The 25,295-nt window shown below is 37.5% G+C and overlaps 1 protein-coding gene across 1 annotated transcript; it reads right to left on the bottom strand.

Moving 5' to 3' along the window:
* Window positions 1-533: 533 nt before the first annotated feature.
* On the bottom strand, window positions 534-24,404 carry DIPK2A (divergent protein kinase domain 2A). Its single transcript, XM_080798615.1, has 3 exons — window positions 23,162-24,404; window positions 8,090-8,393; window positions 534-3,361 (listed from the first exon to the last, which is right to left on the bottom strand). The coding sequence occupies exons 1-3, from the start codon at window positions 23,816-23,818 to the stop codon at window positions 3,030-3,032; spliced, it is 1,293 nt and encodes a 430-aa protein (XP_080654741.1). The 5' UTR covers window positions 23,819-24,404; the 3' UTR covers window positions 534-3,029.
* Between the last annotated feature and the right edge of the window lie 891 nt (window positions 24,405-25,295).

Genomic DNA, 25,295 nt, shown 5'->3' with positions numbered 1-25,295 from the left:
TGCAGCTGGATATTGAGCTTTTAAGAAAAGACAGTGGTGTCTGAGAGCTTTTCTGCTTTGGTGATACTGAGGTATTACTGTTAATTTTTAGATGTGATATGGTACTGTGATTTTGCTGGAAGAGAAATATGTATCTCTGAATCAAATAACATTTCTCAAATTTGCTTAATATAACCTGGGGTCAAGCAGATTGGGACATAGATGAAATAAGTTTGGCCACATGTTGCTAACTTTTGAAGTTAATAAAATCATAGTTAACTATTATTCACCATATTATTCTTTTGTATACATTTGAAAAATTCCATAATTTTTTTTAAAACTTCCGTATCAGCAGTAAGTTATCTATAGGAAAAAGTTTACTACAGAAAAACAAAAGAAAACACACAAACTTTAAGTCCAGCACACAACCAACCAGATAGTTTCTGAAAACAGTATCAAAATACATGCGAGAGGAAAAAAAAATAACTTATTGACACAACCTCACTTTCCATTAAAAAAAATTTAGATATCTGAAGTTAAGAGAGTCTGAAAAGTGTGATTCTTAAAGTATTCTTTATTAAGATCATTAAAAGTTGTAGAAACAACTTTATATTATAAAGGCACAGGGAGACAGTTCTGATAAAATATTCAAATTAAACAGTAACTTACAGTACAAAAGACAATTTTAATGCACATACAAACCCCAAATGTCTGATTCAAAAATATTTTACTGTGTCTATTAATGGGCAATGATTAAAAATATAAATTGCTGCTGTATAATAAATATCTGATAGTGAATATCTTGATAGCAAAGTGAACAAAATATTTATTGCTTTTCACATACATATTTTTCCCTGTAATTTAAAATTCCTAATTCTTTTACTATCTTCTCAACTTTTTCCAAAGATAAAAGAAATTCCACATAATCTCATGGGGGAAATGGTAGTTGTAACAACTACCTCCAGTAGCAGTCACTGCTGGCAGTGTTTTCTCACTTCCTGTTCTACAATCACAATTGCTTTTCCAAAGTAAGATAAATGTTTGCTAACCCACATAAAGACAACCCTCTGTGACTGGCATTCTAAAGTTTGTAATGAACACTTATCAAATATAAAAGGTGCTCTGTTTTGAAAATGTGTACTTTATTTGAAGTTCTAAGCGGTGAATGTTTGACAAATAATTTTACCTGCTCCCCTCAAAAGTTTTCTGAAGTTGTAAAAAGTCAGCTTAGTGAAACTTCTAGCACTTAAATGTTTGAGGGCTAGCTGATATCTGTAAGATACGGATCTATAAAAATTAACATAATGCAATCTATTTTATAATGGAGAGACCTTACCCTTCTCCCAGTTTTTTATACTGGGGTTAACAATATTGATTTCATCATGCTTTTTTGTAGCAACCCAGTTATAGATGGTACAAGTAGAATTTCTATCACAAGAGTAAAATAACGTGAATGCACCATCCTAACTCAATGCTATCTCAACTTAAGAAATACCTACATTAAAGTACTTGATAATCATTGTAAAGTTACTTAACCATGTCACCTTTAGACAGTGTGTAGCAGCTAGTAATGTGCCTGGCAAAGAGCTGATGCTCAATAAATAGTTGCTGAATGAATGAAAAGGAAAAGAAAAACCTGGCTTTGGTGTGCATATTTTAATCAATTTCTGATTTAGAATAAGGTCCATCTAGAATGAAATAACTGCGCACTAGACCAAACTTTGCTGTAAGCTAAAGCGACAAAAAAAAAGTATCACCTGTTAGTGATAGTCAATTTATATATTCTAACTTTTAAAGATAGCCCACAAATTTCACACGTTTGTTAATTTTTATCCACATACTTAAATTTGGGGTAATGAATACCAAGTTGGGCAGACTGGCTAAACTATGCCTTTCAATAAAAGTTACTAGTCCATCGATAAGTAAAAAGTTATGATGCCCAATTAAACTCATGATGACTATACCATGTTAATTTCTGCAAAACTACCAATGAATATAAGGTAGGATATCTTTAAGTCACATATGCCTGGAAGCAGCTTACCTTTGCAACATAAAAGAATAACCAGTTAGATCTGAATTTAATAATGACAGAGTTATAGTACTGGAAGTGTGATAATAAGAACTTTAAAATCTAACCATGACACCGGATCTAACATTTCTTTGGCATATGCATTACTATCTTGGACTAGTTAGCATTTAAAAATACTGTGTTGTGTTTTTTTTTTCTTCAATCAACATTAACAAAAGGTGTAGATTGCTTGTATACTCTTCTTAAAGCCTTTAAAAGGACAAGATGACATTTTGCAACATATGCCAAACTTCGTGTTTAGTGTACACTTATAATTATAGGCATAGAGGGACGTAACTGTTAAATAACCTTGAATGATTTCATGCAATGGCGAAACCACAGAAAGTGGGAAGAAAAGTATTTACATAATAAAATATTCAGCTCTCTGAAAATACAGTAAACCTGGGAATCTTGCCCTAATAGTAAATGTGTACCGCATAGCACTGAACAAAAACTAGTTGAACTTTAAATAAACACGTAGAATAACCTGAATGTGTAAAATTTAATTAAAAAAACATAAAAATGAGGGGAAAAAAAACACCTCTACATCAGAAAGAAAAAGTGGCCTATAAAACAGGCCAATCTAACTTAACATTCAAAGTAAATGCAAGAGATTCACAAAATCATGATAGTAATGCAAATTAAGTCAAATACCAAGTACCCTTTGATACACAAGCCAATGCAACTATCAGACTCATTTCCAATAGCTTCACAATATTCATCAATCCACTCGGGCATTCAGGGGAGCGAAGCAGTCAATGATGATAGCTCAAGTCTCCAAAGTCTAAGAACAAACTTATTTGCAGAAGCGTCATGAGATTTTTGAAGTAATGTCTTATTTTGATGTTAACATAAGATATATCAGTGCAAGTTTATCATCTTCTGAATGTATTACTTCCAAATTTCATTTTTCCAGATAGTTTTTGGTGGTTTAGTTTTAGCCAGTGCTATTTAAATGGAGAAAAGAAAAATTCACCATAGACTACCTCACATTGTTACTTAATTGTGCTAGGTATTCACGCAGTTCTTTTGCAGCCTGGAATCTTCCATAGCGCTTCTTTGGGTTGGCACACTCGTCCAGCAAGGCCTCTAGTCGGCCATCTTTGGCAATTTCACTTGGTGGGTCGTGAAGAAGTCCTCCAGAAGTGCCACGCCACGTGGCATGTCTGGATAAGAGGTTCTGACAAACAGCATAGTAATTGTGGTCCACAGTTGCACGAGCACAAAGAATTTCTTTTGAAAATGATAAGCAAGCCTCCTTATCACAGTCATCAAATTTGCTTTCATACCAAACATCCCAATTTTCAGGTTTATCTGTAAAAGGGGGAAAAGCAGAAAAATAGATTTTAAAAGAGCTCTCATTCCTTCCCAAAATATAAAATTTACTAATTAACACAGCAGTATTTGTTCCTAAAATTGTATAATTTTAAACACTGAAGTTTATTAATTTATATATACAAATTTAGTGGGAGTTCAGCAAGGCCAGGCCTAAAGATCAGACAAGATCTTTAACTACTCAAGGGTTGAGCCTAGATGGAAACTTTCCATCACAAAAAGAAAGCACCACACAGAGGACTCAATGCTACAAGAGTACAGAGGAAGCAGTACTTTTGCCTGGGGCTGTAGAAAGCTGCATAGAGAACATATGCTTTAGGTCTTAAATAATAAGCAAGTGTGAAAAGAAATGTGGGAAAACAGTATGCTAGGCCCAGTATAAATATGTGCAAAGGCATGGATTTAAGGGCTTGTTCCAGCTGATTCAGGGGACAATAAGATCACGGAGGCTGAAGTGTGAGACAGCTACCTGGGGAGAAGGTACAAATGAGGCTAGAGAAATAGCCTGGAACTTGTGTGGTCATGAACATGATTTCTTTTATAGAAAGATAACTGGCACTGAAGACTGGAGTGACTAAGATGATGATAGTAACTAATGGTCCAGGAAAAAAAAAGCCAAATTGCAGAAACACAGGAGTTTAATTTTGAGGAAAGTTTAAGGTTCTAATTGGATGACAAGGTAGATATTATTTACATAATATTGTTAACATTTTATATATAGAGTAAATATAAAGTAATTACCAGGCATTCAGGTGGGCATATCACATGCAACTAGAAACAGACTTGAAACTTAGGGCTTTGAAGTCAGAGCTACAGTACACATATTTAGAACACATCAATATACAAGTGCTTGATGGAGCCAAGAGAAGAGCTGAATTATATTGGAAAGCATGTTGAAAGCAAAGGAAAGAAATGAAGACAGGATGGAACCTTGGAACTTAAGGGGTTGGCAGAGGAGAGGCTAGTGAAAAAAGCCCATTCATTCAGCAAATAATTATTTGGATGCCTACTCTATGACAGGAAAGGGTATATACTAGGTAAACAAAATAATTAATAAGATGATTCCTGCCCTCACTGGCTTACTATCAAGTATGTGAAATAGATATTAAATAAATAAACATTATCATAAGTAGTGGAAAATGCTACAAAGGAAACACATTTTTAACAGTAGAAAGGTTTCTGAAATAAACAACTTTCCCTAGCATCAGATACAGTGGTCAAGTGTAACATTTAAGCTAAGGTTCAAAGGACAGGTACCTAGATGAATATGGAAGACAGATGAGGCATTTTAGGTAGAGCATATGGAAAAGCCCAGAAGTAAAAAAGTTCATTTAAGAAACCAAAAGGCCAGTGTAGCTGAAGTATCAAGGGAAGTAGACAGAGGGATATTAAAATTCAAGCATTTTAGGCCCTGATTAAGAACGCTTTCTTTCTTTTTCTCTTTCTTTTCCTTCCTTCATTCCTTTCTTTCTTCCTTCCTTTTTCTTCCTTTTTTCCTTTCCTTTCCCTAGGCCCTGATTAAGAAGGTCTTCCTCCTCTCCTCTTTCCTTCTTTCTTTTCTTTTCTTTCTCTTTAATGTTTCTTTTGTACATAAAGAACATTCCTTACTCTACTTCTGCTGGAAATTCACATTCAAATGTTACAAAATATAAAAAAAAATTGGTTCACCTTAAGCCCTTGCTTTTAAATTGAAGTATAATTAACATACAACATTATATTAGTTTCACATACGCAACATATTGATTGACAATTCTATATACTATTCAATGCTCACCACGATATGTGGTCACCAACTGTCACCATACATTCCTAACTATACTCCTCATGCTATACTTTTCATCTTTCCAATTTATTTAATAACTGTAAGTTTGTATCTCTTAATCTTGTATCTATCTTTATCTATTTTGCCCATCTCCCCTCTGGCAACCATCAATTTGTTCTCTGTATTTAAGAGACTTTGTTTTTTCTTTTCTTTTCTTCTTTTTTTTTTTTAATATGTTCCACATAAGTGAAATCATGGTATTTACCTTTCTCTTCCTGACTTACTTCATTTGGCGTAATGCCTTCTAGGTCCATCCATGTTGTTGCAAATGGCAAGATCTCATCCTTTTTTATGGCTAAACTTCCACTGTGTATATGTATATAAATATATACACATCACTTTCTCTTTTGTGCTTTCCTTGAGTTGCTTCCATGTCTTGGCTATTGTAAATAATGCTAAAGCAAACATAGGGGTGCACATATCTTTTCAAATTAATGTTTTTGTTTTCTTTGAATAAATACCCAATAGTGGAATTACTGGATCATATGGTATTTCTATTTTAATTTTTTGAGGAACCTCCACACTGTTTTCCACAGTGGCTGCACCAATTTACATTTCCACCAATAGTGCATGATGGTTCCCTTTTCTCCACATCTTTGGCAACGTTTGTTACTTAGCATTTTTTTTTTTTAAGATTTTATTTATTTGTGAGAGAGAGAGAGCGCGCGAGAGCACAGAGCACGGGCAGACAGAGTGGCAGGCAGAGGCTGAGGGAGAAGCAGGCTCCCCGCTGAGCAAGGAGCCCGATGTGGGACTCGATCCCAGGATGCTGGGATCATGACCTGAGCCGAAGGCAGCTGTTTAACCAACTGAGCCACCCAGGTGTCCCTGTTACTTAGCTTTTTGATACCAGCCATTCTGACTAGTGTGAAGTATTCTCTCACTCTGGTTTTGATCTGCATTTCCCTGATGATTAGTGATGTTGAGCATCTTTTCATGTGCCTGCTGGCCAGCTGTATGTCTTCTTTGGATAAATGTTTCTTCAGTTCTCTGTTCATTTTTAGTAAGATCGCTTGTTTTTGTGGAATTGATAGTGCATAAACACGAGTTTGAGTTTTACTTAAAGAACAATGGGAAGTCATCAAAAACTTTAAGCAAGGAAGTGATAAGATCAGATTCATGTTTTAAGAAAGAAACTATGTGAATAGAAGGAAATCAAAGGACTCAAGAATTTCAGGAAGTTGTTACTAATCAGTCACTTCATAAATTTTGCAATTAGGTGGTTGCTAATGGTAATGCAGAAATCTGTCAGGTTCTAATGGGTGGAGGAATGAATGGAGGCTGAGGGAGTAGAAAAAGGCAGAGTAAGCAATACTTTCAACAACTGAAAAGCATGGGAAAAAAGAAAAAGTCTTAGACATATTTGTTTACGGGGAGGGAAGAGAAACTGGATTAAACTGGATTTTAAGAAGGGAGTGGGAAGTTGAAGATAAATGCAACAAGTTCTCAGAGAAGGATCTACTGTCTGAAATAGAGGAATAAATGTGTATTGTTTTTACTAGTTTAGGTAATAAAGAGAAGGACACTTAGGGAGTTGCCATAGCAAAACCTCAGTTTCCCTGTGAAGGAGAAAATAAAGATCATTTACTAGAAAGAGTTCAGCAAAGACTGTCAATAAATATAGCATTTTGAAAAGTAGATATTTAAACAACCCTACCATGAGACATTTGAAAAGAACTGGTCACAGCTAAGGTATTACTGGGGCAATGCTCACTGTACGAATATACTTGTGTGGTTGTATCATCCAAGATTAGGAATTAGTTGGTTTAAAAAACTGTGACATGTATTCCAAGAATGTCTACATAAAAAACTGTAAGAAATTATTTTTACAAACACTGAAATGAAAATTTTAAAAGTTTAGGCAAATTGCATAACTTTGTGAGTATACTAAAAACCACTGACCTGTACACTTTAAAAAAGAAAAGGATGGAGTCTCTTCCCTGTGGAAGGATCTATGTGGTGAGTCGAGAAATAATAAGAAAGTAGTTTGGGTGAGTATGGAAGCAGAAGGTACTGGGAAAAATCAAGGATCAATATAATATCATGCAAAACCTAAGTGTCAACCTAATACATTGCTGTTGCTTTCACTGCATTCCCCAGGTGCCACACATTTTTGGTCTGGGCTCATCAAAAGATGCTCATATGACAGGAACAAAGGGGATTAAAAATATAAGACCCTTATCATAGAACAACCACCTTTCAGTTTCTTTTATTAAGTAGATTCGTTATAGAGTTACAGGCTTTGTCTCTGACACTTTAAAATTCCTGTAGCATTTAATTTTCAAAATACTTCAGACAATCTGCCCACTTTGGCCATGACAAACTCACAAATAAATGGAGAGTAAAGTTTTGGGTAAGATGTAATAATGACAAATCAAAGTTAGGGATTTGCAGTGTTAGAAATCATCTAAATGGTTAAAAGAAAAAGAAAATCACCATGGGGACCCCACAGAACAATGGAACACAGAACATTACTGTGTTAAGTGATCCCACAGAGAAATAAGACCTCCATGAGAGCATAACAGTTTCTCTGGTAGTCTGCAACTACATAAAAACTTAATTCTGCATTATACTCCTAAACCACAGAATGTAGCAGACTGTTAAGAAAAAGACATGTATACACACACATACAGATACACACACACACACACACACACACACACACACACACACAGAGTATATCTGTGTCCATTTGATCCAAAGGATATTTTACTAGGAGAAAGTGATTAAGAGTACAATAATATAATAAACTGGTTCTGTTTACTGATACTGGTCAAATAAAAAAAAAGGCAAGGCTTTCATCTAAGAAATTAAAGGTTTGTGTCATAAATGTAAACTTTGACATAAAAAATGTGTATAAAAAGCAATGTAAGTTATATACTTACTTTGTCTAATTAACCTTTTGTCAGCAACCAAAACATTTTCAGCATCCACAATGATTACCTTCCCATCTCTAGGACCAACTGCAAAATTGTCGAAGCTGACGTCCAGGAGGTAGAGTGCAAATTCAAAGTCATTGTTTGTAAGCTGCTCTGCTATTTCCATTAATTGCCATGCGAGGTCAACTCGTTTCTCCCATGGTGCATTAAAGTAACTCCACAGTTCTTCTCCAACATAATTTACAGCCACCATTCTTCCACAAGCTCCAAGATATTTTGCAAATGGCCAACCTTCATCAGATGGAAAACTCTACAAAAGAATTATCCTAATATTACATGAGATTCTGATGAAGATATCCTAAGTCTACCCCCCAGATCCTCTCAGCAGAGATTATTACTAGGCATGCGCTTGGATTTCCTGTTATATTCAGGAACTGAAGAGAGATAAATTTGATTTAATTTCTAATTCATACCATTACTATGGACCTGAAAAAAATTTAAATACATAACTTTACATTATAAAGCTAAAATAGAAAGTCCTGTTTATCATAAATTTCAGAACCAAATTGATCAACAAAATATAAGGCACCTTCCTTATTACCAAACCTGTAAGTATTTACAATTTCTTTTTGACTTGGTGTAAGTACAGTCAACCATCCTTTCTTTTGAGTGAACAGCACTGCAGGCCTATTAGCCAGCAAGTATTTACCAGGCACCACTCACTGCACTGTGCTGGCAATTAGGAGTGAACTAAACAAAGAGTCTCTAAAATAAAAATTTTAGAAGAGAAGACAGATACTAAGCAAATAACTTTGAATATAAATGTTAGTTACCAGGAAATGGTATGAGTCCTAAGAGAGCATTTAATAGAGACCTAGTCCACAAGCAGGTGGGGGTACAATTTAGAGAGGAATTTACAGAAGTGTTTTTGTTTTGTTTTGTTTTAAGATTTTTTTTATTTATTTGACAGACACAGAGAGAGAGGGAACACAAGCAGGGGGTGCTCCATCCCAGGACACTGGGATCATGACCTGAGTGGAAGGCAGATGCCCAACGACTGAGCCACCTGAGCGCCCCTACAGAAGTATTTCTTAACCTATACCCAAAGGTTAGTAAAGCGCAATCTGATATCCTATTGATGCAACCTGCAGTCCAAGTACCTTTGGTCCCAAATCAGTCTTGCTTGCCTTTCTACTGCCACTGTATTTCTGTTCACCTTTAGCTCAACTTCAAAATTATTTATTCTCCTAATCAGGCTTTATCTAAGATACTTTCCAGTGCTAAAACGCCCACCTGCAAAATGAGCACTGTGGTGCAAAAGGATGGGAAGTAATGTTTTAAACAACTTCTGGGAAGATAACATGACTAGAGGAAGTATAGAGGAAGCCTGGCATCTTTCCTTAAAATGGGGGGAAAAATCATAAGATGATATTTATATAAACACTGTAGAGGAAACAGAACAAAACAGTGCATAACATAAATACAGATTACTTCTATTGCTAAAAATTGAACAATCTACATACTTTTTTTTTTGTGAAGACTTTATTTATTTGAGAAAGAGAGCGAAAGCAAGAGATCACAGAGGGAGAGGCAGAAGCAGACTTGCCGCTGAATGGAGAGCCCAAAGCAGTACTTGATCCCACGACCCTGGGATCATGACCTGAGCTAAAGGCAGAAGCCTAACCTGACTGAGCCACCCAGGCGCCCCAATCTACATACATTTAAAGAGCTAAAGGCTCTTCTTCCTGGACCACCTGTGAAAATAAGTAACATTAAGTTTGCCCTGAACTTTCATAAAATTGAAAAAATTCAATAATATCCTTAATATTAACATGTTTATCAAAAAAAAAAAAAAAACATGTTTATCAACTTTAAAACAAAATGTTCTTAGAACTAAACGTGATCCATAATCATCTATTTTCATTTGTGCTTCCTTTCAACTGTAACTATTAAAGCACAGTAACTGCATTTGTTTCTTTGTATGTATAATTTCTTTTATATTTTAATATCTGTAGTTTTATGATAAAACACTAATTATATAAATTAAAAATTTAGATATGATAGTGTGAATCTTTAGTAAATGAATTGATTCAATTTTAATTCAAAGGCAACATCTGATTCTTTAGCAAGAAGGAAGAGGGAAGCCCATTTTTCATCTTATACCTAAGAATTATTTAGGTACTGGGTACCTAAAAAAGTACTGGGTACTGGGAAAAGTGAGACTGCTCATGTCCAATGTGAACTGCAAAAAACTGTTTGCTAACCATCTTGTTTTCTACTTTTTCTTTCAAGTTTAAAATACCTCAACTTTGAAAATTTACACAAATAATTACAAAAGATTTAAGTGTTTCCCAGAAGTATTTATGTACAATGTCCATGACATTAAAAGAAAAAAGGGGAAAGAACTAAAAATTGGTAATATAAGAGATTATATAGTTTTGTCCCACAAAAAGTAAAACAAAAAATTCCTCCATACATTATTGGTATATTATTCACATGTCATACCGTAGAACAGATACAAACATATCTTTGTGAAAATAAAATGGTCTTTGACAACAGGAGAAAAGGGAACCTTGCCAACATCTGCACATGTACAAATGCTTCCTTGTTTTTGGAGCCTTTCCAACTGGCAAATGACAGTCAAATATACACTTCATTACCCAAGTCCCTCATAGAAGAAGATAAAATATATGAACAAATGTCACACTGAACAATTTACATTCATACAGTGGTTTCTGACAATGTTAACTGAAATACTGTTATGCCTCGTTTTTAGAAGACCACTACAATTCTTTCATATAGCTTGCTACCTAATCATTTGGAAGAACTTTAACAAATGAATCCACACCACTAACTCAGATGACAAGAATTTTTCAGAGTATAATCAAAATAGTCAGATTTCATTAATGAGAAAAGAATTCTACTGAACACACTATAGGACAAAGAAAATGCTCAAAGGAAGCCAAAACATAATTTTTATTTAAAACAATTCTGGCTTAGAACCAAATTACAATGGTCAAGCAGAATGTAACAAACAAAACTTTGAGATGTTACAGCCTGAATTTGTTAAGTATATCACACAATGAGAAACACAATTTCTTACTTTCTGATTATCAAACTCAACAGGGCAAAAAAAACACCAAAAAACAGAAACAAAAAAAACCCCATGGCAGCTAGAATAAGAAGTTTATTGCTGAGATTCACAGTCCAATTATTTGTTAAGAGCTTTACACCAGGTTGAATGTACATCAAAGCGTAATAGCTAAAGTTTTAAAACTAAATTATTAGCTTAAAATTGTACAAAAGGTACAAAACATTTATAAAATTACGTATTCCCTTTCCATGACTGTACTTAAAAAAAAAAAAAAATTAAATTGGTGAGCACCCAAGGAAAACTTCTATGACTATTCCTACCAATGTAAAAATTAAAAATAGAAATTTAGGTATTAAGATAAACATGGGTAACTGATAAGATTTAAAAAATATATTATATGCCTTCAGTTAATTTACAAAATAAAAGTATTTTGAATATGAAACCCAAGATAAATCACTATGTCTCTTTCTCTCTTTCCTTTTATAACAGAAAACTGCAAGCTAACTCTTGGATACCATAAAACTCCAATAATACTAATAATAATATTACAGGCATTCACAGTATGTTAAAGTCAGTTTCATAAATAAGTAAACAAAATCACCAAGGTCATCTTCCATTTTAAGAGAAAACGAAGTTGACATAATATGTACACACTTGATATTAAAGATTAGAAAATTTAGGTACTTTATATTCTTTATGGTAATATAACATTTTATAAAATTCATATATTTAAAAGACAATAAAATATACAAGTAAATAGTGGACTTGAAATCACTCTGTATCTCATAAACTGTGCCAAACTGAAAACTTCTTAGAGCTTTCAGTCTTTTCCGCTGTAAAACTGGAATATTTGTACCACCATATACACTCATTAAGACAATCCAAGAACCAAAGGAAAGAATGAATATAAAATGTACTTTGCAGATATATTACTTTATAAAGAATTTTTTATACTACTTCATAAAGAACTGCTTACCAAAACATTTTATACTTCCTATTTAAACCCATTAAAAAAGAAGTCCAGATATTCAAGAGTTATGCTTATTTTCATATCACTTACTGAAAGTCATCCACAAATAATGAATATATTCCCAAAATAGTCAAGAACCAACAAATTAGAAAAGTATCATCACTATCCTCTAGTAGTTTCTAATTTACAGTGAAATATATAAATTAGCTACCAAAGTTTAAGAAGGCTTAATACTATGAAAAATGTATAGGGCATCCATAAGCACTAAAAATACAAGAAATTAAAACTTGAAACTTGTACATACATAAACTCAGCATTGTAATTTCTTTTCATTTATAATAGCACCACAAAATAAATTCTAAAAGCTGAAGTATTCTATCATCTATTTATTGATCAAAACCAACCATCATAATAGTTTATGTGATTTATAATGGGGATGTGAAATCTAAGAATTCTAGAGTTGGAAGTACCTGAGTTGTAAATCTAGCTCAATCTTACTAGCACAGTTTAAGTGATCTGCCCAAAGTCACACAGATAGAGGTAAAGTTAGGCTAGTACAACCCCTCAACCCAATATCTTCCTGTTTCAAAAGTTTCCAAATTTTTATTGCATATATTGCATTCTCCTATTATGGAGAATCTGGGACATATTATGCTGTGAAAATAATGTAAGCTTATACGTACCAAGTGGGATAAAGCACATAACTCTCATGTTTTCATATATTTTTTGATTTGACAAACCCTATTTTCTATAGGTTTTCAAATCTGGAATTGCAGGTAAGAGATTGTAGGTTAACCCACATTTCACTGACTACTATTAAAGCAGCTGGAGTTAGAAAGTGAGGGAGTCACTATGGAATGAAGAGAATACAAATTTTATATTAAAAAATTCTAGATCTAGCGTAACAACGTCATGAAATGCTAAGTAAACAGCTGTAAATAAAACAGTCCCTATTCTCAGGAAGCTTTTTCAACCTGAGTTGGGAGAATGATTATTAAATGTATAAAAATTATAAATTACATAATTTGTTACAAATTATGAAGTAGAGTATGCTGAGAAAAGTAGGGACATATTTCAGACTGTGTGGTAAAGGGGAGCCTCTCTAAGGAAGTGCTACTTAGGCTGAGATAAAAAAGATGGGTGTAATATTAGACAGACTGGGGAGGGGGCGTAAAAATGTTCCAGGACACAGAAGAGTCAGAAACAGTTTTCTCAGTACTGAAGAGAAGGCCAAAAGCAGCTTTACAAAAATGAATGAGGAGGAAATGGCTTGAGGTAATAGAGTCTGCAAAGGGAAGCAGGGGCCAGATCATGCTGGGACTTACAGAATAAAACAAAAACAAAGTCCTCAACATGGCCTAAATGCTTTGGAAAAACAAAACAAACAAAACAAACAAAAAACCCAAAACAATTAAAAAAAAAAAGCCTTAACATTCAGAAACATTGTACGTACTGGAATTAACAAATATCCTGTAATATATAATGTTATTCTTTAAAAAAAACCACAAGCTTTTACAATATCTCAATATCCTTTGATCACTAACCACTGTCTTGCCAGATTAATAAGGTCATTTTATTATATTATGTCAGAACACAGTTATTTTAAAAAGACATACAATGTATGAGTAAAACTGACAGATTCAAGTAAGGTCAACTCTAGAACTTGTGATCTATTCTTTTGTTTTTCCTCCTTACATGACCAAAAGTAGGGTTTGTATACTACATTTAAAAGGTTGGGGCACCTGAGTGGCACAACAGATTAAGTGTCCAACTCTTGGTTTTGGCTCAAGTGGTGATCCCAGGGTTGTGAGATGGAGCCCTGTGTTGGGCTTCGTGCACAGAGTCTGCTTAGGGCTCTCTCTCTGCTTCCCCACTCCATGTTCACTTCTGCCCTTTTGCATGCTTTTTCTCTCTCTCTCTCTCTGTTTCTCTCAAATAAATAAATAAATCTTAAAAAAATAAAAGATCAGGAGCCTGGGTGGCTCAGTTGGTTAAACGACTGCTTTTAGCTCAGGTCATGATTCCGGAGTCCTGGGACAGAGTCCCCCATCGGACTCCTTGTTCAGCTGGGAGTCAGCCTCTCCCTCTGACCCTCTCCCCTCCCATGTGCTCTCTCTTTCTCTCTCTCAAATAAATAAAATCTTTTAAAAAAAGATCATATACTTCCTTTAATGCAAGAAATATTTTACAGTCATTTACTAACAACATTCCATTAAAAAGAAGGTAACTTTGTAGCTCACCTAAAAAGATGTATCACAAGACTTATTTTTTAAAGGAGGAAATTCCTAATAAAAAGCAGCTGACTTGAAAAAAAATCTATTAATCAAAACATACAATTTAAAATCTGGTTATAGGTTTTCTAAAGAACTGGCATTTCTGAACACAGTAATTTAATGAGAATACTTATCAAAAGTTAATGTTATCAAAAGACTAGAAAATGCTTAAAAGTTCAATTTAACTTTAAAATTATTTTTAAAAGCCCAAATGTGAACAAAATCCCATTGTAGTAATGCATGTTATAACAGCTGTTCACAGAGATTAGTCAACTGTACTGGTGACAGACTAATGTGTTCACAGTTTTGTGAACTGTCTGGAGGGGGAATATAGAAAATTACTGGGATGATTTAATGGTTACCTAATTTTTGTTAAAATTTCTCTAAGACTTTAGCTTCTTAATTTATACTGCTAAATAGTGGCCAAAATCCATTGTAAATACTGTAGAATCTTAATAATCTCACGATTTCTAAGTTGCAGTTTATGTTCCATTTATTTCATTAAATAATTTCCTGAATGCCATTCTCCACCCACCTAGAATTCCAACAATATTAAGCAATTCCTTGAAAATAGCAAGGTTATGTTATTTCACTAAATATGTCCAACAGCAGTTTCTAAAATTGGAAACTAATGTCAAAATCAACAACAAAAAAATCTACATAAGTTTGATAGAAATTAATAATCTTTTAGAATAAATAGTTTAAGCAATGCATTCCCCTCCCCCCATCACTTGGCCACAAGTTTTAAATATGCATAAATTTACTTGTCTCAACCGATGCTTTCTTACCTATAGTTATATCAGCAAGTGTGATCCACATTTCTAAGTTGAAATACAAATCTAAAACACCATACTCATACACTCATACTTATTTTCTTCCAATAATGTTGGAAGAAAAAATGAAATAAAATTTCAAATAAAGAAAAAGGATATAATATAATAAGCTTCTTCAGGACCCAATAACCCAAGAACACTACCTTGCTTTCTTCAGTCAAGACTTTATTTCTTTAAGGTCTGACAAGTAGAACTTACTCCCCTGGTTCCTTTAAAACATAAACTGAATTAACATTCCCCTTTTGAAAAAGACCAAACTATCCTCTAGTAGCACAGTGTATGTGTTAAACCCGAGGCCTAGTTTTAGATTTGTATTCCTGTTGTTGCCTTAAATTCACCACAGACAAACCAAAACTCTTGGTTCCCCTACCTCAAAGCCATTCCTTCTCTGGGCTTGCACATTATGATAAGGAATTATTTAGTAGTTGCTCAGACTAAAACCCCAGGAGATATCCTTTATTCTTCCCTTTCCATCATACCTTTACCCATCAGCAAGTCTTGTCAACTATTTTTCCAAAATATATTGGTTCTGTCCGCTTTTTATAATGTTCATCGCAACCATCTTAATCCAAACCACCATTCTCTTTCACAGTCTTGTGCAAAAGCTTTTCAGATTTCTCTTACCCCTTACAATCCTTCTTCCAAATCAAGCCCTACTGAAAACACCTCCATTGTTTCACACTGCCCTGAAATTAAAAAAAAAAAAAAAAAAAAAAAAAAAAAAAATCCTAAACTCATTAACCATGGTTACAAAGCTGTACAGGATATGACCCTTGTCTACCTCTATAATCTTATATTCTACCAGGCTTTCCTACTCCCATGCTCCCTGCTCCTCTGGATTTGCCTTACCTCTTGTCCAAAAACACTCTGCCCTCAGATCCTTGCACCACTGGCTATATCTCCCATCATTTATACTTCGGCTGAGATGGGACTCTTCCTGACCACCGAATTTAGAGTATTCTATTCCCAAAGTCTCCATCACAGAAGTCTGCTGTATTATTTTTATAGTATGTAAAATCTGAAATTACCTTGTTTTTTGTCTGCTGCCCTCACCTAGTGTCCGACAACACAAACTGTCCTGGCCTGCCATCTTCACGGTATCCTACAGGTACACAGATCAGTTCTGGAACTACTGAGCAATGTCACACAATTCTTGCCAGATCTTTTCACTTCATAGTTAAAACTCCAAATGTGCACTGGAAAGGCAAAATATGAAGAAGACCCTGAAGCATCATACCTACCTCAGATGATCTAGCTTTTAAGACTGTATCTCAGCCTAGGAAATTAGACCAGAACTAACCCTTTAAAAAAAAATTATCACTTGTTACTGTACTAATTACAATTATTGAACTATAATAACTTATAGGAAAATTAAAATATTGAATAATATTGCCTACAATATTCTTTCTATTCAAAGTACTTCATGTGGGACAAATCTTTAACCCTCCTTTTAATTACCATTCAAAAAAATCTATAGCCTGAAACAGCAACTAGGTAGGTATTTAAGGTGTGTATATATGTAAATAAGGTAACATTTGAAGGTTTGTTATAAAAAGAGTAAAATGTGTATATATATATATATATATATATATATATATTTAAGATTTTATTTATTTGACAGAGACACAGTGAGAGAGGGAAAACAAGCAGGGGCAGTGGGAGATGGAGAAGCAGGCTTCCTGCTGAGCAGGGAGCCTGATGAGGGGCTCAATCCCAGGACCCTGGGATCATGACCCGAGCTAAAGGCAGACACTTAATGACTGAGCCACCTGGGTGCCCCAAAATGTATATATTTCTAAGATAGATGTCAACTTAATGTACTGAAGAACTTTTCAAGTACAACTAAAAATGAAATAAATTAATTTGCAAAGTAGTAATATATTGTTAAGAAAACAAAGACATTTTGTGTATATTATTGGAATAACTGTCTCCTTTACTCTTTAAAACAATCTTGTTATAGGTAACTATTGTAATTCCTATTTTGTTAAGAAACTAAGGCTCTAAAACATTAAGTGACCATTCAACAACTTTTGAGTTAGTACAGAATACTATCTAGATACTGCCCCACCACTCTACCTGTCCCCCCCAGCCTCATCCATGGGCAAAATCCTATTTATACTTCGGAACTCAATTCGCATGAAATCGTCCTTGGTATCCACACCTATAAAGATACACTTATGTCTCTCCCTAAATAAGTCATCTGACAGAATGCAGGTATCTTTTTTAAATAGGGCTTATTATACTATACTGATTGTAATTATTCATTTATATATCCACCTCTTACACAGTACACTATTTATCTATCTGCCTAGACAGATCCTTTGACTCCAATTGCCTTATAACAGACCATTTACCAAATGAACAAATAAAGTCCAGCTCTTCTGATTCTAAATCCAGGGCTATAGGTTCAAAGAGCTTCCAGGTTATTTCAGATAACTTTCTATCAAGAATCTATTTTAATAAAGACTACAAATTGGATAAAGATTTGATACATAATTAAAAACCTTTCAAGGTGTATAACCAGGATGAATAACTATCCACATCTTACTAGTAAATTACAATTATTTACTAAAGTTAGTTGTATGTGTAGGGAAAATGCAGGGCCTATATTCTAAGGTCATATTAGTTCAATATATGCATAATGAATGAAAAGTGAAGACAGAAAAAAATGTCAGCCATTCCGTGAAGTTTACTGCAATACAGGAAGTAGGCCAGAAACCATAAACCAGAAAATAAAAACCAGTTGATGATCCTGGGAAAATGATTATCCAAGTCTAGAAAGCAAATCCCCCAAAAGGAAGCTTTCCAACATGTGTGAGGAGCTATGTGCTGATCTACGTGGTGGAAATACGAAGGAAAATTGTTTGTAGATTAGACAAAGTACAAAAGGGACCTCAGAATTAATAATGGTGAGAAGATATGAATAAATCCAGAAAATAGGCCAGTGGGGCAAAATTATTTTGCTCCACTGATCTGGAAGTGGTGCTATCCTAAGGGTGATTGCCTGTTTCTATAGCCTTTCCAAAATAAGAGTCTCTGGATGTGAGATACACAGAATTATAGCATTATTTTTGTTTTTTTCAAGAAGCATTTTCAAGTGTCAATAAAACCTCTGATTAAAGAAAAAAACAGAAAAACACTAAAACCTCTAGATTTAAGGCTACGAATTAGATTAAAAAAAAAAAAAAGTGCTCTACTTAGAACTGCCTACTCAGAACCATCTTTGAAAGTCTGGGAATGCAGTTACCACAGTAGCATCCAGTGGGAGAGAAGTAGGTGGCTCCCTAAGCTGTTGCTTGCAAAGACAGTCCTGAGACAAAGTCTGGAACATTCTTTCAAAATGCTACTGCCCCACAAGATACTTGGCCACATTGAGCTCCATATTTTTTTTCCTTTAAAGGAAATCTCTGGTTTTTCGTTTTGTTTTAATCTGATTAGGTGTGTAAAAGTCTGGGAGGAAGGCAAGCTTGAAAACAGGGTTATCTATCCTGGCCTCCTTCTCATACCTTCTAGCACGGACCAAGTACCAAATCCCCCAAACCCCTTTTAGAAGTTTAAACACACCACTTAAAGTCAAACTCAGTAGAAAAAAAATAATTTCTCAAATCAAGGGTTTGAGACTAAGGATATTGGGGCTAAAAAGCAAAGGACCTAATACAATAGTCTTATTTTATAAATAAGTAAGTCCCATTAAGAGTTTGTCAACTTGTCCAAAGTAAGACAGCTAAATGGCCATAATCTTTTGTATACTTCAAAAACCATATCTTGGGCAGTGCACCTTAAAAATATTTTCTCCCCCCCCCCCCAAAAAAAATTTCTCTCTTGGGAAGTATTTTTAAGGACAAAACAACATTCACTCAACATTTTCTGTAAAAATTCATCATGTAATATAGGGATGGACTAAATCAATGTAATCAAAGGTATGGCTCATAATCTGAATCATAACTATTTTTAAGATGATCCATATAAGCTTCAGAACAGCTGATTAACTAGCTGATGGTTAAAGTTACTTTTACCTTATTTAATGTCTAACACTGAGTGCTTCCTTAACAGGGATTTGGCACTATATAATGTGGTTTGCATGTACTATGTCATTACAAAAATTGAAATAAAAGCTAAAATCTATAGCATAAATGACAGTTACATGCTGAAAAATTAAGGAATTCCTATTAAAACCATGATTCAGAAAATTTAAGATAAAGTTCTATAAATGTAATGAAACAAATCCCAATTCCTCCATCTTAAACAAGTAAGAGCTTTGTTTCTATAAATAAGACCATCGTCATTATCTCTAGATCATCAAGTCAGAGATAGTTTGGGCTTCAGGAAACTCAGACAGTATTTTTCTCTAACACACACACAACCTCTATAAATTCGAGAACAGGTAACTACAAATATTGGTAGAAAATTTACCAATAACCTTGACATCTTGTCAAAACACTCCAACTCCTTGATTTTCCAGTATTCCAAGAATGCTATACACAATACAAAATTAACAAAGTCCCTCTCTCCAATTTTCTTCATAGGATTATGGTATACTTATAGTTAAAACACTTCTTGGTGAAGTAAAACTGTGAAAAAAAAAAAGTATTAGTGTAGAAAAAAAGGTTCTAGCATTATCTTCCTTGATGTTTATAACATTTTTTTTGGAAGATGATAATTCTATGGCCAAGCAACTTTCCTTTGAACTAGATAAGCTGCTGTAAGCTGGTAAAACTATTCAATGATGGGAAAAGAGTTGTACTTTCATACCATTTCATACTGGCTAAGTCCATATTACAAATCTACATAGCCTTACATAGATAAGGAATGTGTATAATAGATCTTACAGACACTTAGTATCTTACATGTCTTCTTTCAAGGCATAATAGAAAATTCGATTATTTATTGTTTCTTAAAATCAGAAGAGGCAAGTTTAACAGGCAAAATTTATATACATTTTCAGTTCTTTCTTTAGTATCCATCAAAGGAGATTTTTAAGTATTTATTTTGGAAGCATGTTTACCACACTGGAACTTTTGTTAAGAATACTTTGATGAAGTCAGTTCAAAAGACTTTTTTTTCCCCCAAAGTAGTTAATTTTTGGACAATCAATATAAGAAAAATCCAATTTGTCACCAACTGTCCAAAAATTCAATAAGTAGCTCCCTCTCCTGGAAACAAAAAAATGTTGCATTCCTCTTTGAGCTGTAAAATACAGGGTTGATCTTTAAGCATATTTTTTAAGGTGCGTGAACAAAAATGCACAAATAGGCAAATATGAGTGAGGTTTTCTATCATTATTAATACAGCATAGTACTTTAAATAGCTATTAGTTTTATAGAAACCCATATAAATATTAAACTTGAACTCATGTATCTAGTTAGCAGAAATAACAAGCATCGTGATTTGACGTAACAATCTTTGCACCTTATCACAGAATTTTAAGATTCCTTTAACTTTAGTGGTTTTATGCCACCATCAAACCTCAAGTGCATTGATCATACTTAACTCACTAATATTTCCCCACAGATGAAGTGGTTCTATAAACAAAGTACCAGCTCTGTGAAAATTTATTTAAAAATAAATCTTATTCAACTTGCTTGTTCATCATTTAAGAAATTTAACATACCAATATGACTGACTGGTATTAAAGACCCCAAATTTATATTTCACACAGCACTTACTAGTTATAGAAAGGGGTTGCCTAAATTTCAAATGCAATATACAAAAGCCAAAATTAACCAGGTTAACATATATTTCCTCACATATTAAAAACAAACTCTTATCTTATAACCCATCTATCATCCACTCAGAGTAATGGTGTCACTAAGTTTAAATTACAAGAATGTAACTGATTTTTTTTAAGTTGTTTATCACTGAAGATGAAAACAGAAAGAGGAAGTTTGAGGGAAGAGTTAATCAGAAAAGGAGATAAGAGCACACTTGCCTTTCTCAACTACAAAGTAAACTGAAAATGTCAAGACAATTTCAAACTTCAAAAATTTAACATAAAAGCTTCCCAAATAAGGCAAATTTTCCTTAGTGCAAATCAAATGCCAAGACAGCTTTATAAAGAACTGGATATATAATGTTCTTAAAATATTAGTCCTAGTTATTGTTTCTAATATACCAATATTCAGAATCACCTGATAAAAATCTTTCAATAGGTACTCACTATTATAAGTGCAGAAAATGTGTACTACAACTCAGATAGCTCCTTACTAAATTTTTGGGTCCCAGAGAATTTGACAGATTATCTGCAAATACACTGCTACAGCCTTCTACAGGGACCAACCTTCCTAATATATACATCTACTTCTCAAAGATAAAAAACAGTTTAAATGGAAAAAAAAGTTTCAAGTCAAATGTATATCACAAATATGGACTTAAGCTTTTTGACTGGCTAGTTTTATTGAAACCACTTAATAAAATAATTTCTTAGAAGGAAGTTTAACCAGTTTTACACAACATTCACTGTTAAAGAGAGCAGTGTTTAATATACAATCTGTACTTTAAATGTAACCCCTTAGGTACATCCAATAACAGTTTAAGATTTACTAAGACCCACACTAAAGTTTAGAGGCAAAGTATTTATTTTGTGTTAAAATTATCTGGCTGAACTAATGAAACAAAGCTGGTTTCTCTTAGCTAAGTTGGGCAGCGGACAACTTGAGAAAAGAAAGCAATATAAATGAATACCGTACATTCCTATTCATGCACTTCAGATTAAAAAAACAAAACAAAACAAAACAAAACCCAACAATCCTGCACAACCACACCCCCGACTAGTAACATTCTCAGCAGCACAAAAAAAGCATGATGTATACCAAAGTTAGTTATTAATTTTAAGTGACACCCCCCCCCCCTTGTATTTGATAAACAGCAAAACTGGTACGGGAAAGGAGCAAGGTAACTTTCCTGGAGTTACAGGAAGGGTCACAACCCCACAGCTGTAACCACTACCCAAGGACACCACACTAAAGCCAGGCGGGAATGTGCAGAAACTCAGTTAACTACTCCAAAGGTCAACAGTTTTTTTGGGTTTTCCTTTTTTTGCTGTCAACACTAAAAAGACGCCAACCTACTCCCCGAAAAGGTGTGTTTGTTTTCAAAATAAAGTCAGGAGAGAGCCAATAAGGAGAATAAGAATCTCCTTCCCCTATTTCTCACCCTGGCTGAACAACATTTCATCTTCTTCCTGCAGCCAAATTACTAGATGAACACAGCAGGTCACAGAATCACGATGAAACTGTCCGTGTTGGCCTCAAATCCTCCCAGCCCCAATTCCAACGATGCCTTACTTTTTCCTCTTCCTAATCCCACTCAAAGCGCGGCTCAATGGATTATGCTGACCACAGCCTCAATTCCCCAGCTTGTCCCCAAATTAACTGCCCCAATGACCCGCCAGATAACTTAGCTAAAGGATAACACAAAGACTTTGGGGCCGAAGTCAGGCCGGGCACGAAGAGTACCAAAGGGGACAGCGAATGCAGTATAGAAACACTTAAGAATTAAGAAACATCCAAGGGCTCGTGAACAGACCTCACTGTGGAAGTGCAAACCCCGGTGGATAAAAGCAGAAAGGCAGGGAGAAGAACCCAAGGAAACTCACTGGAGAGACATTTTGGGAACGTACAAGACGCGCTCCCTCTGCTGTTAAAGGATCCGCAGTCGAATCCGAGATGCGCCCGCGTCTAGCTGCCAAGAACGGACTCTCCCCTCTCCGGGTCGCCCTCCCCGATCCGACACAGCGCCCAAAGGTCCCCCAGTGCCGCCCCCTTCCCACGCCCGCAGGCTGGCCCAGCCGGGCCGGGTCCAAACGGGGCAACGAGCGCCGGCTGAGCCACTTCTCCGACTGCGGTTACCCCGCGCGGCCCTTCCCGGTAGGACCCCCCCCCCCACCCCCTTCCTGGGCTCCGCGCCTACCTGTAGCACCAGCGGCTCGGGGTTGAAGGCCAGGGTCAGCAGCAGTTGCATGCGCTCCGAGTCCTTGAGGTTGCGCAGCAGGAAGCTGCCCGAGTCCTTGGTCTCGGCGTAGCGGCGCACCAGGCGATCGAGCAGGCGCTGCGAGGGGCAGTGCACCAGGTCTGACCAGCCCTCCACCGCCTCGGGCGTGAGCAGCCGCACGTCGCCGTTGAGGCGCGCGAACTCGGTGCGGGGCATGGCCTGGAGCAGGTCGCAGCGAGGTCGGCCGGTGGCCCGTTTGCAGATGCTCTGGTCGAGCTGCGCCAGCTCGCGCTGCGAGCCGAGGCGCTTGAGCACCACTCGGCGGCGGCCGCCCTCGCGGGGCTCGCCGTACTGCGCGAAGTAGACGTTCTTCACGTTGAGGAAGTCCAGCAGGCGCAAGCGACCCCACGCCTCGAACACCACCTGTCCGTTGAGGAAGCGGCGGCACCAGCTCGTGCCGAAGCACGCCGGGCACTTATTGAGCTGCAGGAAGCGCCGGTCGGCCAGCTCGTTGCGCTGCCAGGAGGCGAGCAGCGACGGCGAGTGCAGCACCATCAGCACCAACAGGCTGCCCAGCGCCGCCAGCTTCAGCGAGCGGGACAGGCGGCCCAGCTTCGGGGGCACCAGGCGCCACATCCCGCCCGCCGCCCGTCCACACGCACCCGGAGGGCGAGGGCACCCCGTGGGCGCCCCCGCCGCGCCGAAACCTGGAGAGCGACCGGCAGGGGTCCCCGGGCGAGAGAAGGAGCGAGGTCGTGGGCTGGGGCGGGAGGCGGAGTAGGTGTGTAAGAGAGAAAGACGGGGAGCGGGAAGGAGCCGACCAAAGCAGGCTGCGACTTCTCCCAGTCACTAGTCTCCACAACTCTCGAGCTCCCTCCTCCGAGCTCCCCGCCCTCCGACTCCGGCGGCGCCTGCTGCACGCCAACCAAGTTATAGAGGAGCGGGAGGGAGGGGGGAAGCGCGGGGACCCGACGGCCGCGCGTCCGCGCGCGCGCACGCGCACGCGCACGCGTACTGCTCGCTGGGGGCGCGAGAGCCGCGGCGGCGACCGCCTGTGGGGTGAACGGGGTCTCTGAGGAGAGAGAAAGAGGGACTCACGGAAGGGGAAGAGAGGCTGGAATATCTCACACCGAAAAGTAGCAACAGTGTAGGAAGGTGGGAAGGATGAGGTGCCCGCGCGTCCCTGACGCCTCACGCCCCGATTCGTACGCGCTGGCTCTCCAGAGAGAGGGAGCGGGGGCCGGGGGGCGGGGCTCGCGGGGCGGAGCGAGCGCGTCGCGCGCCGCCCGGAAAGCGTAAGCGCGAGCCCGCGGGGGTGGCTTTCGGGGCTGGCTTGGCGGGGGCGGAGCTCGAGCTCTTCGGGGAGGGATAAACTGGCGAGATGTGGTAGCGAAACGACTTTTAGTTAACAGTTAATCTCTTATGATTGTTGAGTTTTATTGGGGCCTCTCTTTTGCTATCATGGAAACGGTCCTGTAAGGGGGAGTAAAAAAGAAATGAATTGCGGAATTGCCAGTCCTCCACCCAGAACTGCTCTTGCCTGGGAAGGAGGGGGCGGGGCAACGTGCTCCACGCCTTTCACCCGGGTGTGGCGCGCGCCTGGGGGCGGGGCGAGGCGGGGCACGCCTGGCGGGAGTTCGCGTCTCCCTGGGCTCGCGCGCCTCTAGGCCAGGGGCGGGTCTGTGGTGAAAACGTGGGAAAGGCGTGAGTTGTTGGCGGCTTTGGCGTCTGTTATTATCTGTGGAGGCATCTTAAATTTCCTGAGCGGGTACGAAAAAGCGAAGCTAAATGGAAAGTGTCATGAAGAGAGAACCGACGCGGCCTGGTGTAGCCGGGAGTTCTGTCCTAGCTGCTGCGAGCGGAGATGAGCAATTGGCGGGGTTGCCTTGCTCCCCTCCTGTTTTCACGGCGCGGCCCTGATGCCGTTTGCTTCACTTTGGAGAAGTGAATTTTCTGGCGCGGTCGGTGAGGCGCGGGCTGGTGTTTCCAGGCCCCCCGCCCCAACTCCGCCCCGCGGCGGTCCCGGGGCTGGAGCCTGCTGCCCCGCGGGCCACGACGCGTTGCTGTGGCGGTAACCATGGGGACCCTGGGCTGTCTGGCGCTCCACACAGGC

The sequence above is a fragment of the Martes martes genome, assembly GCF_963455335.1.
Source record: "Martes martes genome assembly, chromosome: 1".
NCBI lineage: Eukaryota > Metazoa > Chordata > Mammalia > Carnivora > Mustelidae > Martes > Martes martes.
The sequence above is the reverse complement of the archived record's forward strand: the minus strand, read 5'-3'. Positions and strand labels throughout refer to the sequence as shown.